The sequence below is a fragment of the Scardinius erythrophthalmus genome, assembly GCF_964197995.2.
Source record: "Scardinius erythrophthalmus genome assembly, chromosome: 9".
NCBI classification, from domain to species: Eukaryota; Metazoa; Chordata; class Actinopteri; order Cypriniformes; family Leuciscidae; genus Scardinius; species Scardinius erythrophthalmus.
The window spans coordinates 15,490,584-15,507,019 of record NC_138229.1 but is presented as its reverse complement, the minus strand read 5'-3'; the positions used below and the strand labels follow the sequence as shown (position 1 = coordinate 15,507,019).

General features: G+C 34.4%; 2 protein-coding genes across 2 annotated transcripts; both read left to right on the top strand.

Moving 5' to 3' along the window:
- The first annotated feature begins 10,721 nt into the window (after window positions 1-10,721).
- mrps14 (mitochondrial ribosomal protein S14) lies at window positions 10,722-12,707 on the top strand. Its single transcript, XM_081373443.1, has 3 exons — window positions 10,722-11,230; window positions 11,849-12,013; window positions 12,245-12,707. Exons 1-3 carry the CDS (start codon window positions 11,159-11,161, stop codon window positions 12,425-12,427), a joined length of 420 nt encoding a protein of 139 aa, XP_081229569.1. The 5' UTR covers window positions 10,722-11,158; the 3' UTR covers window positions 12,428-12,707.
- A 654-nt stretch (window positions 12,708-13,361) lies between these two features.
- cacybp (calcyclin binding protein) lies at window positions 13,362-16,165 on the top strand. Its single transcript, XM_081373442.1, has 6 exons — window positions 13,362-13,516; window positions 13,791-14,007; window positions 14,099-14,195; window positions 14,978-15,077; window positions 15,170-15,264; window positions 15,564-16,165. Exons 1-6 carry the CDS (start codon window positions 13,499-13,501, stop codon window positions 15,721-15,723), a joined length of 687 nt encoding a protein of 228 aa, XP_081229568.1. The 5' UTR covers window positions 13,362-13,498; the 3' UTR covers window positions 15,724-16,165.
- The last annotated feature ends 271 nt before the right edge of the window (window positions 16,166-16,436 follow it).

The following is a 16,436-nucleotide window of genomic DNA, read 5'->3' as shown; positions in this document are numbered from 1 at the left end:
CAGAGGAGTACATTTTGTTCCACAACCCATCTCTCTTCTGTTGAAAGTTAAACTTAATACAGCGTATTTGTTTTGAAGTCTACTATAGAGGTGCAGAGACTTGAGGCTACAAAGACAAGCTGCAAGGAAATCTATCAACGAAAATAAAATCTCTGTACTTAAACATATTTAGATGGAATGCTTCTGGGTTTTATTAGACTGGTTTAAGGTCAACCCCACCATAAGTGAACTAAGAGGGAAAAAAACATTTAAATGAAAGCCATAAGGTCTCAAGCTCTGCAAATAAACCTTCTACCAACTTATACGTGTGAGACACATATCCATTCATCTATCTACCTGTCTCCAAAGCGGGGAACATAACAAATCTTTCCAAAGCTATGGCAGGAAGCTACGAGGAACCGAATGGGGTGTGCTCCAACATTGCTGTGCAATTCTTTACTCACTGAACCAAGACATCGTTAGCATTAACGATGGGAGAAAATGTGATCCTACGAATAACGATTTGCTCTTCAAAAGTTGACCGATGGCCTTAATCGCACAAACACACTTAAGGATGATTGTTGTTGTAACTCAAAGCAGGAATATGTATGGCAATAAACATACTAGCATGCAGGTGACCTTTAAGTTCAGCACAAAAGGCATTCTTCACATTCACGCCATCTCACTGAATCAGACCTATGTGAGGCTGATTTATTTTAAATCCATTGCAGGACTCTTCGAGACAGCATGTTCCCAACCTGAAAAATGTAAAAGAGCTTCGTTGCTCTATAAGGTTCATGGCTTTTGACAGCCTTTCACTTCCTAAAATTAATACAGAGGTAACGTAAATGCAAGACATTAAATGCAAACATTAACAAAATCGATCAATCAGTCAATAAGTATATCAATAAAGACTTTAAAAGTAGACACCATATAATAAGATAATCAGATTTTTTTTTTTTATATAATTAGTAAGTTAACCTTAATTAATATCACAATATTATTTACCCTTTGACAAATGTAGTTCCATTATAGATGACTGAGCAGTATTTTGACAGACCAAAAATAACTTAAATGCATCATACCTATTGGAAAGTTGAGCTGAGCTCAGAGCAGCTAAACAATAGAAAGGAAAATGTTTAACACGGTTAGTTGTATTGTTTCTTGATTTACTGCAAGTAACATGTTTGCCTCAAGAGACAACACTTTTTTCTAGTGGCTATGATAGCATAAACAGATTTTTTTTTTTTTTTTTTTTTTTTGCAGTAACAGTAATTCAGCATTTTCTCTACTATACAATATTTAAGGACATTTAGCAACACAAGTCAGCCAGCTTTTATTATGATATTCTATTTTCAATCCAGCTGTAGTTTGCAACATGTGCCTCCAGCCACTGAGCGAACGCACAGAGTAACATTATAATATAACTTTCAACACACTCAAACATATTGATAGTATGATCATTTTGACCAAGTAAAACAGTGCTGACAGTAAAACAGACAAATTTAATTTGTCAAACAAACTGACCTGTATGAGTAACAAAGTTTAAGTTTAGGGAAGAAGGTAATCGTAAAATATACATAAACAACAAAACAAAAGCAGTGGCTGCAGCCGACTGCCGCATATAAGCATAATAAAAACAGCAACATATAATGTCCTGTTCCCCTCTCGCCCTTTACTGCCGTCATTCCTTCTTATATCCTTTTGAATAAGCGGCCTCTGTGGGAACTTGCATACTGTAACAATGATTTGATTTCTCTGGATTTAAACATTGTTGGAAACATTTGGGATCATGTAAGTACAAGTCAACAAAATACAGTAGACTATATAACATTGTATAGTGGTTTTTGTATATGTTAATCCAAAAATCTTACATATTGTGCCTTTAATTGGTTGGAAAGAATAGACCCTGAAAGAGATGTCTAAACTCTGCTTTAAACACTCACAGTTAAACGCTCCTGAATATTAGCCTTTTAGTTAAACAGGTTCAAACCATTTTGTAAAAAATCTGTAAATATAGTGTTCCTGGAGAATTTCACCAAGTATCATACACAATATTAATAATGAGACCACACAAAACACCAACTTATTAGCAAAAAAGGCCATTAAAATATCATATAACTGATAACAGTATCCCATAGGCATAGAAATAACTCACCTCCCTCCCAGAGAGCAAAGCTCGTCTTCTCTCACCTGTTTCTCATTAGCCACCGAGGTTCTTTCCTCTTCAGATATAATGTGATCTGGACACTTGACTTGAAGCATTCTATTTCAACCTGCACTGCAGGACCCAAAAATACATTCTTTCTTTATAGTATAGCAGAGGTCAGATCTCTGGGAGAAGTGTCCCATATGGCGCTACTGGTTCTGCACCATTTGTGAATTGCTCAGTTTTTTCTTTGTTTTTTTGTTTTTGTTTTTCGTTCCAGACAGACTTTCTTTGATCGGTTGCACGAATACAAGGCAACAAGTGACAAGTTGAGTTAATCATTGAGTCATTAACTGAATTGATTCGTTAAAACACTTTGGCTGCGTCCGAATAGCAGAGGTCAGTTCTCTGGGAGAAGTGTCCCATATGGCGCTACTGGTTCTTTTCACCATTTGTGAATTCCTCAGTTTTTTCTTTGTTTTTGTTTTTCGTTCCAGACAGACTTTTCTTTGATCGGTTGCACGAATACAAGGCAACAAGTGACAAGTTTATGAGTTTCGTTCGATTCGTTAAAACACATTGGCTGCGTCCGAAATTGCATCTCATGAGTGGATAATTATTTTGAATAAGTAATTACTTCACAACCATTAAAAAAGTACCAGCATGTGTGAAGTATGAATTTAATCTGGACATATTCACAAATCCTCTTCTGTGGCCTTGTAAAGTGGGACAGTAAAGTGTCCATTGTATGCACACCTTAGAATCAAGTGTCATTCGGGTACTTTTTGCCTAATCTTTAATGAGTAGGCCTACTGTGAATTCTGACACAAAAAAAAAAAAACTAAGTAAATTCTTTATTAGTAGCCTACTAAATTCAAGCGTGTAGAAATGAAAGAGTAAATATCGACATTATAAAAATAACTCAACTTTTCTGATACTGGTGTTCCCATCATGCACTGGGCCTTGAATAATTAATGAGGTTGATTTTCCAGCTGTATTTACACTGTTTTATCATTGCTTTTGTTGTTAGGATTAGTAACTTGCCATTTTGTGACAAAATGACAAACACAAAAAACACTAAAAACGGTCCATCAAATGTTACCGTCATTGTGTATTGTCTACCCAGTTTTGAGGTCTCTGCGTTCACGTACAGTGAATTATGATCATTAGATATGGTGTCTCACTCAATATGTAATGATTACTTATATGTTTATAAGTAAAGCATATACTTTAAAAGTGTGGTTTTATTTAATGTTATATTGTTTGAGTGAAATGTGTTGCAAAGGAAACTTCAACTAAGTAGATATTACTCAACATTTTACTAGCCAAGTTAAAATTACTTATTTTCTTTATTTCTTTCACTTAACTTAGTTAAGTAGAGTTTACTTAATTCCATATGTGAAATATACTTTAAAAATATGCATTCAAAAACCTTGTTTTTTTTCAGTGTATATATAGGGAAGTATGCTATTTCAGATGCAGCCATAGTTATACAGTGCACTAATCTGTAAGATCTTACCTTCATACTATTGAAATACAAACCGGATGACAGAACACAACGTGTGCACCATTAGCAATCACAATTACAGTAAATAATAGTAAATTTCTTAGTAAAATTTTCTATATTTCCATGTTTTCTGGTATAGACTGCCTAATGTTACTGAATGAAATGTCGACCGATATGAGCTATATGACGGTGCAAGCTTTGGGGGTGTTGATGAACTCGATCTACTCCATCTATCATCATTCTGAATCCGATCCAGACGTAGACTATTCTTTGACAAAAACGCAAATTTGCTCAGCTTTTTGCTCAAAATGTTGCTTTCTATGAAACTTTCCCATATAAGTGTTGATAAAAAAACATTGCAGCCAGAGGATTGATATAATTCAAGATCATGTGTGAAATGTTTCCAGAAGTCTAATCAAATGAACTAAAGTACTTCACCAGTCACATTCTCCATGCTAAATTAGATATCCTCTACCCACCCACTCAGGTGGGTGCAGAAACACTACACTTCAGCTGTCCACAACTCCATACATCCACATAGTTTAGATGTACTGTTGAAAATAATGCACCATGGCATGAGGAAATCAGTCATGCAATCTCGCCTCTAATGGCAGCTCTCAAAAGACGTCTATAGATTCAATTTATCCTCTTAGTTAAATGGTTAAACAGGTCAGAAACGCATGTTGACATGCACATGTCAGGGTTTTTTCTCTCTCTGCAGACCATTCTCAATTACCCGACTCAATAAAAGAAGCTTTCTTAAAGTTTACAGACTCTATAGTATTGTGTTAGGTGACTCCGCTCCACTGAGTGGAAAAGGGTAAAGGGTGCCCTTAGAGCACACTTCCTGTTAACCTTGGTGGTCCCGTTGAATGAATTCACAGATGGCCGTGTAAAAAAAAAAAAAAAAAACTCTAAAAAGGAATAAAGTCCCAGTTATCATTTTATATTTCATTTTGGATCCGACTCATCATAAACGTCCATGTGCTGTGTTTGATGGGATTAACAGTTAAGTTTGGAAAGCGGGATCGCTCTGATTGTGATGGTTGGCCGTGCGAAGTTCATTCCCTCTGATGTCTCTATTTCTTAATAATGTCAAAACCAGACATGCATCGAGGACAAAACATTAATCAAATACTAGTTGTGCTTCTGTGCTAAGATTAGAGGTTGAATGTTCAGTAAAAAATGACACTGCTGGGAGTCATTCTAAGAGCCCTTGTTTGTTTACTGGTAATGATGATGAAATTAAATGGGACTTCAGGATGGATGGATTCTCTTTTTTCTATACATTGACCTCAGCATCTGTTGAACAGAAGGACCCGAGTAAGGTAGATAAAAACATGAACTGACCCATGGAGAGACAGAGGAACAGGGGCTTCCGACAAAATATAGACTCGTTCGGCAAGGGGTAGTCTCAGGTCCCCAGTTATTTGATTGACACAGTCCTGAGGGAGCAATGCAGTACATTCCATAATTCAGGAAGGCCTTGACCTCAAGTCCAAAAAGGACTTTACCTCATAGCTGGAAGGCTGCCTGAAACTATAGTAAGCGCAATGGAAATGTTATAGAAACTGCATTCATATTCATATGCTATTCATTTTGTCAAAAATTCTAAGCTTCTTAAATATAAGCTATAGTTACCCAAAGGTTACACTTTATTTTAATGGTCCACTTTAAACATTGTATTTGCAACTACATGTCAACTTACTCTCATTATAGTATGTATTAGTAGACTGACTGTTGTAGATATTTAGGTCAGGGTTTGGGTTAGTAGAATAAGTTTACATATAGTCGCAAAGTTACTTATAGTCAGTAAAATGTCTTTTGGGAGACCATCAAAATAAAGTGTAGCAGATATTAAGCAGACAGTCTACTAATACTCTAACTGATGACAGTTGCTAAGTTATTATAGGCCTAGTTAGTAGAATAAAGGACAATTGAAATAAAGTGTTAACAAACAAATTATAATGTTTTTGCAACTCTCTAACCACAATTTTGCTTGAAAACTTCAAAAATTATGAAAAAATCTAAATAAACTTTTAAAGCCACTGGTCCAGAACGCTAGGTCTTGGAAACCAAACAATCTTGAGGTTACGTATGCAAATCACCTGTTACCACATATGGTAAAGAGCTCAGAACATGCGTCTCCACACGTGTGGAACATGAATATCGTCAAGTGAAATTTGTGGGAACTTTCTGAAAGATGCTGCCTTCAAGTGCACCATGGGAAACTTGTGCCTCTAAGGCATTTATTATTACAGCATGTCACGCATTCAAGTCAGAGACACAGAAGCCTAAACAAAGCAAAAAATGACTTTGTGAAAAAAAAACTAAAACTAAATACCAACATCTGAATTCAATACATAATTCATTCATAATATAAAACTAAACTATATGTTTGTCACATATAGCAAACTGTGAACGTTGAGTATAATTAACTTTACAATTCTTGTCCATCAGCTGTTTTGTACATCATACCTTTAAAATTGGTATGTAAAATTAAAATAACTTTCAAAATCCTTTATAATTCAATACAGACTTGCTTTCCACTCACTGATCTCTGAACCCGCCCATAGGGGGTGGGATCTCACGATAAAACGGCATCTTTTCACACTCAAAAAAATTGAACTGAAAACAAAAAAACAAAAAAATCTGTTGAACGAACTTAATTAAATTAAGGAAAGGTTTTCCACAAAATTGAATTACATTTTTCCAATAACATCGAATTAGTTTGAAATAATTTGTTGTAATCATTTTGTATGAATTTAAATGAATTTAGTCATTCCTGCTAGATAAAGTCTTGTCAGGTATAAACTACATTTAGTTTTTGTCCTGCCTTAAATCACCAACATTATAATTTCAGTTAATTTCACTCTACGGTCACTTCTAATGATGGACACAATTAGTGTTAAATTGAATTAAAACCAGTTTTTACATAGTAATATAATATTTCTTGTGCAGGTCTGCAAATGAGGTTTACATATAGTGTATACTGAGTGCCCGCAGCCTGAACACGAGGTTTAATGCATATATAGTGTAATACTGAGCCCACAGCCTAAACACAGTCGCCACTCTTCTGCATAATGGTAACCACAAAATTCAAAAACATTACAGAAAGTCCTCTAAGTTTCTAACATAACTGAACATTAAACACTAACATTAACTAACAACATCTTTCCATTTACTGAAAAACACATAAAATAACACTTTTTCCCTAAATTGACCCTCTTAATGCAGTCCCTTGCAAAGCATGCTGGGAACTACAGATCCACTGCCCAGTTAGATGTCAACAACAATGATTCATGTAGTTCTCACACAAATGAATTAGGTTGATTGAACACAATTAAATTAAGTTGTGACAATATTAAACAATCGTGTTACTTTTGCTTATTTTAATTAAGTATTTTAACAAGATTCATTTTTTGAGTGACATCCGGTTAAGACGAACGAAAAATATTCATGTTGACTCAATTAATAAAAATCAATTTTTTAAAAATTACATTGATTACATTTAATGACATTAAGCTGGAATCATTTCTATGAAGGGTTGTGTCGTATATGCTCATTTTAATTAATGAAATTGAACAAAGAGCTAAAATATATATTTTTTTTTGTGCAGTTTGAGTGCAGTTTCGAGTCAACTAGTAGCGTTGTATCATTTCTTCCGATACTGCCCTCTGTAACCGGTAGGCGTGGCTTGGGAGTGGCCTCGTAGGGCAGCGAAGCAAGTGCATTCTAAGAGTTGTTGTCTTTCATCCACATCAGCCTAAAATACATTTCTCAGTCTAGAAGACACCAACTTCTAAAATAATTTCACATTTCTACATAAATGACCCAATTTAAATACACATTCATCTTTCCAGCGGTGAAATATCCCTTTAAACAGCAACAAAATGTCAATCTCAAACTCATTTGGTTTCATATCATGCCAGGTTCAGTTTTGTTTCTCATTTTCACATTCCAGTGGGGATCAGCCTGGAATGTCTGAATATGAATATTGAAGTGATGAAGTGAAGCTCTTCACAACAATATGTTTATTTCTTTAAAGAACAAAGCGCAGAACGAATCTTGTTTTTAGAAAGCATTGCTCTCATTAGATCTCAACTAGTGGGGTTTCAAGTGGCCTGGGACAGGCAGGAAATTTAATAAATAGTGTTTGAAGCCTACGCTTCAGAAATATTCAGAAGAGCAGAGTTGCAGATATTAGATTCAGCTTCAGAAGAGCAGCACATGTATCACAGTGTGACATTCTGCTTCATATTGGTGAGTTTAAAATACACAACTGTGCTGTGGAGTTTTTAGAAAAACAGCATTAATGCCCACATGCCCAGAGAAGTGTATGTTTCATGTAAAAATGATTTCATTATGGTAATTTTAGTGACCGATGGGCACATATCACATTTAAAAACTCCCATAGAGACTGATGCAAAGATTCAGATGAGGATTTTTTTTTTTTTGCTCAGTGGTCACTAAAGTTGCCAGGTATATTTCTGAGTAAACATCTAGAAATGGCTCATGAATTAAATATCACCAAATTACATAATCTCCGGTTTCAATTCAAAGTTGTCAAAACCTCTTTGTAGGTTTGTCTTCTTGTACGATAAATTGTTAGTAAATAACATGAGCCTTTAGAGTTTAGTTGATTGCATGCTTAAATGGGTTAAAAACTAATGCATTATAGTATATTTGTATTGTACTAAGAACATACTCAAGTATACATTTTTAATACGTCTTTTTCACCTGGCGACCCCTGCAAGATCTGTATTCCACTTTAATTTACATGACTGATCTTCTTTGTAAAGTTGTGCAATTTGACATATGTTAGTATTTTTCTCAGAACACATCTTCCAGTATCTTTTAACAAAGGCTGATTGCTTGGGAAATTCAAGAGGAATTTACTAGAACTGTTTTTTATGAATGCCTTGGGGTTGAACTCTAACCAATGTCATGCAGAGAAGCACATAAGGAGCTGTTTGTTGGTTGCTATTTTGTTGTCGTCTGCTTTTTTCCTTCTTTTCGGTTGTATTGTTTTAATGGGGGATTTATTCTGTGGCAATGACAGACTGGTAGAAGAGCATAAGAAATAGCATGTAAACCTCATTAAGTATGAAAAGAAAAAATATCAGCAGACACAAAATGAGCAGACTTACCTCTGACATCAAGCTGCGAGGGAGGAATTTTAAAACAGAAGTTTTGTTCTCTCCTCTGTTTATTCTTATAGTTTGTTGGCCTATTACTGTATATGCTCAACAAATTTGCTGTCTAAACGTGCCCAGATTCCCTGTTTGTACAACCAGTATGCATTACAATCAGACAGTTGTCTGTAAGAGAGCTTGTTTCTCTTGTATTGAACTGCTAACACAGTGCAGGTGATGCAGCTGACCTCAAAATGTGTCAAAGGTTTCTATGCAGGATGTTCATGTGTCCATTGCATTTTCACTCCTGAAAATGTTATTTGTGAAGACCAACCTGTAAAACTGAGCCAAGTTCAGCCAACTGATGCAAAAGGTTGTTGTTGAATTAAAATTATTAGTCAATGATGCGTGACAGGTTAATGACAGGTCATCCTGAGATAGGTTCAAGTTAAAGGGTTAGTTCACCAAAAAATGAAAATTCTGTCATTAATTACTCACCCTCATCGGTCCAAATCCGTAAGACTTTTGTTCATCTTCTTAACACAAATGAATTTCTTTTTATTGAAATGTGAGAGCTTTCTGTTCCTCCATTGACAGTCTACGCAACTACCACTTTTGAGGCCCAGAAAGGTAAGAAAGACATCATAAAAGTAATCCATGTTACTGGTTTAACCTCAATTATATTAGGCGCTCAAGTGTTTTGTTTGCAGAAAGAAAGAAAAAAAAACACAATTTATTTACAAAATATTCATTTCCAACGTGCTTTCACGAGAGCACCACGAAGCACACGCTGAAGATTAATATTTTGCAATGTTTTTTTGCACAAACAGACCACTCATGTCGCTTCATAAAATTGAGGTTAAACCACTGGAGTCACAGGGATTACTTTAATGATGTCTTTATACTTTTCTGGGGCTTTAAAGTGGTAGTTGCATAGGCTGTCAATGGAGGGACAGATAAGCTCTCAGATTTCATTAAAAAAATCTTCATTGGTGTTCCGAAGGTGAATGAAAGTCTTACGGGTTTGGACCGACGTGAGGGTGAGTAACTAATGACAGAATTTTAATTTTTCGGGTGAACTATCCCTTTAAAGGAGCCCTGGCTGCTGATTAGGGGATATATGCCTTGAATCATCGGTTCTCTGATTCAGACAGAATTGGAAAACCTGGATTCTATTTATAAGTGTTAGAAATCAGACCTGGAAAAGTCATGTAAATTAATAAAAACATTGTTAAGCTCTAAAATATTTTATTGAGTAGAAATTGAGTAGTCCTTAGTCCTTATAGTAAATAAGGAACATAAATACAATTTTATAAAAGTAACCCAATTCATTAGTAAATTCAAATAAGTGGAAAGAACATTCAACTCCTAAAACTTCAAGAATCCTACTTTTTTAAAAAGATTAGAATTATTTTAGCAACTTTTTTGTTATTTACAGACACTATGATTGCCCATAGATTAAAATAAGTTTTGACAAAACTAGGCAAGGGCCTTGGAATATTGTTGAGGACAATGAGTGGCCTTGAAGTAAAAAAGGTACTGCTTTAAATGCATTATGTAACCTAGGGCCTATATTACAAAGACTTCAAGCATAGATCTTATAGATTTTGTCAAATTGCGTCTTTTCTTGTTTAGGGTTTTCAAAGTGTGGTTCAGGAACCCACAGGGGGCCGCAAGGGAGTGCTGGGGGGTGGGGTCTGTGGAAATGTTTACAACAATTTAGTCTACAATAAAATGTATGGATTTAAATAATTAATTACATTATTAATATTATTTTTTAACAGTACAAATTATGCCTTTATACAATAAACTACGGGGGATGGGGGTCCTTCACATGAGGATGATCATATTTGGAGGTCCGTGGCATCTAAAGGATTGAAACCCTAGTCTAGAGACAAGAGGATCCTAGTGTTGTTGAATTAATAGCAACATTCTGCCACTATCTGGCTGTGTACCGCAATTACACACAAGCCATTTTTAACTGTAGTAGGCCTACTGCTCTTCGTACTTTCTGAATTGTTTACTGATTATTGTGTCACGTGAATCCGTTTTCCTACACCACTATTTTCATGTCTGGTGATCTAGATGCTCAGACCTACAATCCTAGACTTTACAATAATGAATCGCAGTAGGCTAATATGAATCGCCATGATGACAACCTTGCAGACAAAGCCAGTTGTCGACATTTTCAGCTGTGTCCTGTAACGACGAAGTCTCATTTTTCGTTTCCTTTTTTTTTTTTTAAATGGTTTACTGCTGTGTAAGAGCGATAACAATACTTTAATGCTTGGATGAACATTAATATGACCAGTAGATGGCAGTGATGATAAACCAAATTCAGTTCTCAACCTGCAAACCACCATCGAGGTCAGTCAGTGCTGGATCAACATGGCGGCGACATGGAAGCTCCTCGGCCCGGGGATGGGGTTTCTGCAGTCGTCATGGCCGGTTTGTAGACAGGTAAATTTACTGTGAAAAAAATTATAGTGTGTGAATGCAAAGTCTGTAAGGACTTTTAATGCTTTGTATTTGTGTTTTGATGGTGTTGTATTTCAACTGTGATCCCATTGGACACTAATGTTAGACCAAGAGATGCTGGTGACATTTGTAGTTTACGTCTGTCAGAAAGATTAATTTTTAGTCATTTGTATTTTTATAAGTTGTAAGGGGTTTTGTAAGACCTGAAAATGAATCTACAAATGTAAGACCCTATGTAAGAATTAATCTACAGATGTAAAATATAACGCTTTATAATAATGTTTCGCTATTTATTATTAGTTAACATGAACTAAGAATTAACAATACTTCTATAGCATTTATTAATCTTAGCGAATGTTAATTTCAACATTTTCTAATACATTATTAAAATTGTTATATTTGTTGAGTTAATGAATCGTAAACTAACATGCACAATCAATGAACAGCTGGATTTTAATTAACTGTCATTAACAGATTAATAAATACTGTAACACATGTATTGCTCATGGTTAGATCATGTTAGTTAATACACTTACTAATGTTAACAAACAAGACCTTATAGTAAAGTGTTACCGTAAAATCTCATCTGATGTCCTTCAGGCCTACAGAAGTTCACTTGGAGTGGTGGAGCAGGTCAGGAGCTACTATGTTGACTGGAGGATGGTACGGGATGTGAAAAGAAGACAAATGGCATTTGAATATGCAGATACGAGACTGCGCATCAATGCCATTAGGAAGAATACTATTTTGCCAAAAGAGCTACAGGTATATTCAAAGTCTTGCGGTTTCACTTCAGTTCTAGTTTATACTCAGTTTTTCATTTACATGAATGGCTTACAACCTTTAAAATCCTGCAAAAATAAATGATTTTATGCTATTTAACTCATTTACAAAGTCAGTAACCTTTATTTTGACTTGATGCAATGAATGAAATGTCAAAATATTGCTCTAAAACTACTAATAATAATGGCCATGTCTTCATGTTTATGTATTTAGGAGATAGCTGATAAAGAAATAGCCGCACTTCCTCGAGACAGTTGTCCCGTGCGCATTCGCAACAGGTGTGTGATGACATCACGTCCACGTGGAGTGAAGCGCAGGTGGCGTCTTAGCCGAATTGTTTTTCGCCATTTAGCGGACCACAACCAAATGTCTGGAATACAGAGATCAATGTGGTGATCAACCGTGGGATTGTATAAGTGGTCATTCGTACAACCTTGTCATTCAGTGTATAAGCTTTACAATTTATGAATGAACTTGAGCTTGAGTTTGTTATGCCATTAGAAGAGAAGATATTCTTACGAAAGTGCAAAGAAACAGAGCTGGAAAACAAACAAGCACCTGCGCAAAATTTTAGAATTTTCTTTTCTGCTAAATTGATTCAGATTGATGGACTGATGGCAAATCTAATATAAATTATGTTATTGTAGATACAATAAATATAAAGTGTAATGGGCTACTTTTGTGTTTTGTGATTTATTTGGATTTTTTGCATTTTTTGTGTGTGTTCTATTCAGGTTTTATGTATCTAACCTTATTGTGGATTACTTTATCTCTTTCTTTGGTGTCACACTTAAACATAATTTAGTTTTACAAAAAGAGGAAGATATTTAACCTATCAACAAGACAAAGTAAATAATTTATTGCATATTTCTGTGAAAATGTATTCAATATGTGCATTTACGGATGAACACCTTACATAAAGCAACAGTAATTTAGTACATTTTAGCTAAATAAGAATATTTTGTGGTTGATAAACTGTTTATTTTATACTGTTTATATATATATATATATATATATATATATATATATATACACACACACACACACACAATTGTATTACTATACAATTGTCTTTTTACTGAGATGATGTAAAGCACATTGGTCAACATGTGTTGTTTTAATGGTGCTGTATAAATAAAAGTGACATTGACACACACACATATTTATATATATATACAAACACACACACAATTTTAAATAAGTATTTTTACCTGATAGATAATGTAATAAATTTGCAGTAATGTAATTCATAAAGTAACTATAATCTGATTAGTGGTATTTGGTTTTGTAAGAATTATTTTGTAATTAAGGACTTTTATTTTGAATTGACATAACGCGGAAGGAAGAATCTTTCTAGAAAGAAACAGCGCTTCATGCATTCTAGTGGACACACGTTGACGAATTGAAAGCAAAGATCATTTTCATAACTTCGATAAAATTGTTGTGGATAGTTTCTCCAGGACAGCGATGGACATCAATGAACTGGTATAATGTTCTGTTTTTCAGTGTTTTAGTCATTGTAATGGCATGTAGTGAGAATATACAGCGGTCTGCTAGGTTTATTCTGCACTGTAAGCGCCCTTATGCAGTGGCATAAATAAGCTTATAAATGTGAATGAAACTCATGTTTTACTAAGAAATCTTATGGGATAATACATGTTGGGTGAATGAAATATTACTAGGCAGTGAGTTGACAGCTGCTGAACTCACCTGTTCTGTAATGAACATGTTAATATCAGATGTGACTTTGTGTCTCTAGATCGCCGGTCTTGAGAGTGATTTGAAAGAGATCACGAATCTGCTAGAGAAATGTGAACGACAGCGCGTGCGGGACGTCTTGACGCAAGAGCACAAGAAAATAGAGAAAGAGCTGGCACAAAAACAACGAGAGCAGAAACTGCAGCAAGCCAGGAAAGACTCTGGAGACAAAACTGAAACAACCCTCAAAGGATACACAGTCAAAATCAACAATTTTGGTGCGTTCGTACCTCATGATAATAGGTATAGGCTATTCACCGTGATAAACATTGACTAATTGGCTGCACATGTCGTTTGTCTCTATTTTAGGATGGGACCAATCTGACAAGTTCGTCAAAATCTACATCACACTTAAAGGAGTGCATGCTATTCCAGCTGAAAACGTTGAGGCTAACTTCACAGAGAGGTGTGGTCTCGCATTAAATATTGCTGAATTTTGGTTATCATTTTTATTATGGTAAAACCATGGACATATATTTCGGCAACACTTTACAATAAGGTCTAATTTGTTAAAATTAGTAAATGCATTACCTAAGATGAACTAACAATGTCCAATATATATATTATATATATATATAAAACAATTAAAAAGCATTCATTAATCTTTATTAAAATTAGTCAGAAAATTGTGTTGTTCATGGTTTGTTTGTTAATTTACAGTGCATTATTTAATGCAACACAACTTTTAATTTTACAAATATATTAGTAAATGATGAAATTAAAATGGACCTTTATAAATAAAATATGTAGAAGTGTTTTTAGTTCATGTTAACTAATGTAGTTAACTAATATTAACAAATGAAACGGTATTGTTCAGTGTTGCCCAAATTTCTTATTTATTATTGTGTCCAGTATTTATTTATTCCAAATTCAAAGTTGGGGAGAGTGAGAGATAAATTCTTTAAAAAGTATGATTTATATTTTATTATTATATTATATATATAATAGACGTGCATAAATTTGCTTTGACAAAGTGAATTTTTACAAGTTCAGCATAAAGTTACATGTTATCTACTGTTTGCTCGTTTATCTCAGTTGCAGGCACCTGTAAATGATAGGCCTAGTCTTTTCTAGATATATGGTCATGCCACAAAATGTATTTACTAGGTTAAGAGGGTGAAAATCGTTTTGCATCATGGTGTTCTTAATGATCAATAAGTGTAACCACTGCTCTCGTGTTTTTTACAGAGGTTTTAATGTTCTAGTCAAAGATCTGGATGGGAAGAACCATCAAATGACAGTCAACAACCTTTTATTTCCCATTATTGTTGCAGAGAGTAGTAAAAAGGTTTGTCACTTGCTTAATGATATTGTATATTCTGTTGCTAAATTGGTTAAAATTGTATAGATAAAAAGGCTTAACAATTTATTTGTTTACAGATAAAAACAGACATGGTCCTTATCATGTGCAAGAAGAAGTCAGCAAAAAAATGGGAATGCTTGACACAAGTAGAAAAACTGTCTAAGGAGAAAGAGTGAGTCAAATGCGCACACTTTCATTCTCTATTCGTCTTCATTTTTTATTTGAAAACAAGATTTTAAATTGAGTGGTGTAGATTTAGGCATAAAAATAATGAATATTATAATGTAAATTAATATGATCCAAAATAAAATAAAAATAATACATTTGTAATCATGAGTTATGTTTATTATTATTTTAATATGAGAAGAAAAAATATTTGACTGCAGACTATCAGAGTTAGTTAGCATTGTATCAAATCTGGTTCTGCAAATTATGTTTATAAGTCATAAAATGGTAACATATCTGTTTCAGCAAACCCAGCTCGAATGAGAACGCTGATCCAAGTGAGGGGCTGATGAGCGTACTGAAGAAGATCTACACCGATGGAGATGATGAGATGAAACGCACTATCAACAAGGCCTGGGTTGAGTCTCAGGAGAAGAAAGTCAAAACAGATGATCTTGACTTCTAAGCCAACTTATTGATCTGCTTCCACATTCACACCAATTCAGCTGCTGCACACATGCCATTCCACTTTATTATTTCATGCATTTTTGTACTTTGTTCTTGTTAAATGCAGCTGTTAAAGAACAGTGTTTTTTTTTTTTTTTTCATCCCCATTATAATTCCTATCAACAAATGTTCAGTGGATTATCATTCAATATTATTCCTGCAGTTAGGACCATATACCTAAAAAGTGGAAAATAAAAAATAAAAAAAAAAAGAGAAAAAATATCACTTCAGATGTGTTTTTTTTTACGATCCATGTTCAGACAGTATGATGAAAATTGCTGTCATGCAATAAACATTGATATGATGTGTAATCAAACAGGGGACACACAGTATTTAAAATAAAATAAACTGGATATGATGGAAAGGAAAACAGTATATTTGTTGATTATAATTTTAATACGATCTCAGACTGCTTTTCTAGAGCAGGGCTTCTAAAATTGGAAAACTTTTGGATATGAAGGAAAGCAATGTGTTAATTATTATTTTAAAACGGGCTTAGAACATAATGTGCGTTTTTAAGTGAAAAAAACCGTAGCAGTTTACTTATCAAGGCACAAGGGGGCGCACGAAACCACGAGTTTTTTTAGTTCAGTTCAGTATATTCTACAATGACGTAATTTGTCCTCTTCGTGAAAAAAAATATATCCTGTGTGTATGCAATTCAATTGTTCA

Excerpts from the sequence above, each read along its gene's own strand:
- cacybp (XM_081373442.1), top strand. Across the intron at positions 14,008-14,098 it reads AGTCAAAATCAACAATTTTG|GATGGGACCAATCTGACAAG; the intron begins GTGCGTTCGTAC and ends TCTCTATTTTAG. Across the intron at positions 14,196-14,977 it reads GAGGCTAACTTCACAGAGAG|AGGTTTTAATGTTCTAGTCA; the intron begins GTGTGGTCTCGC and ends TGTTTTTTACAG.
- mrps14 (XM_081373443.1), top strand. The coding sequence starts at position 11,159 with ATGGCGGCGACATGGAAGCTCCTCGGCCCGGGGATGGGGTTTCTGCAG. Across the intron at positions 11,231-11,848 it reads CATGGCCGGTTTGTAGACAG|GCCTACAGAAGTTCACTTGG; the intron begins GTAAATTTACTG and ends GATGTCCTTCAG. Across the intron at positions 12,014-12,244 it reads TTTTGCCAAAAGAGCTACAG|GAGATAGCTGATAAAGAAAT; the intron begins GTATATTCAAAG and ends TTATGTATTTAG.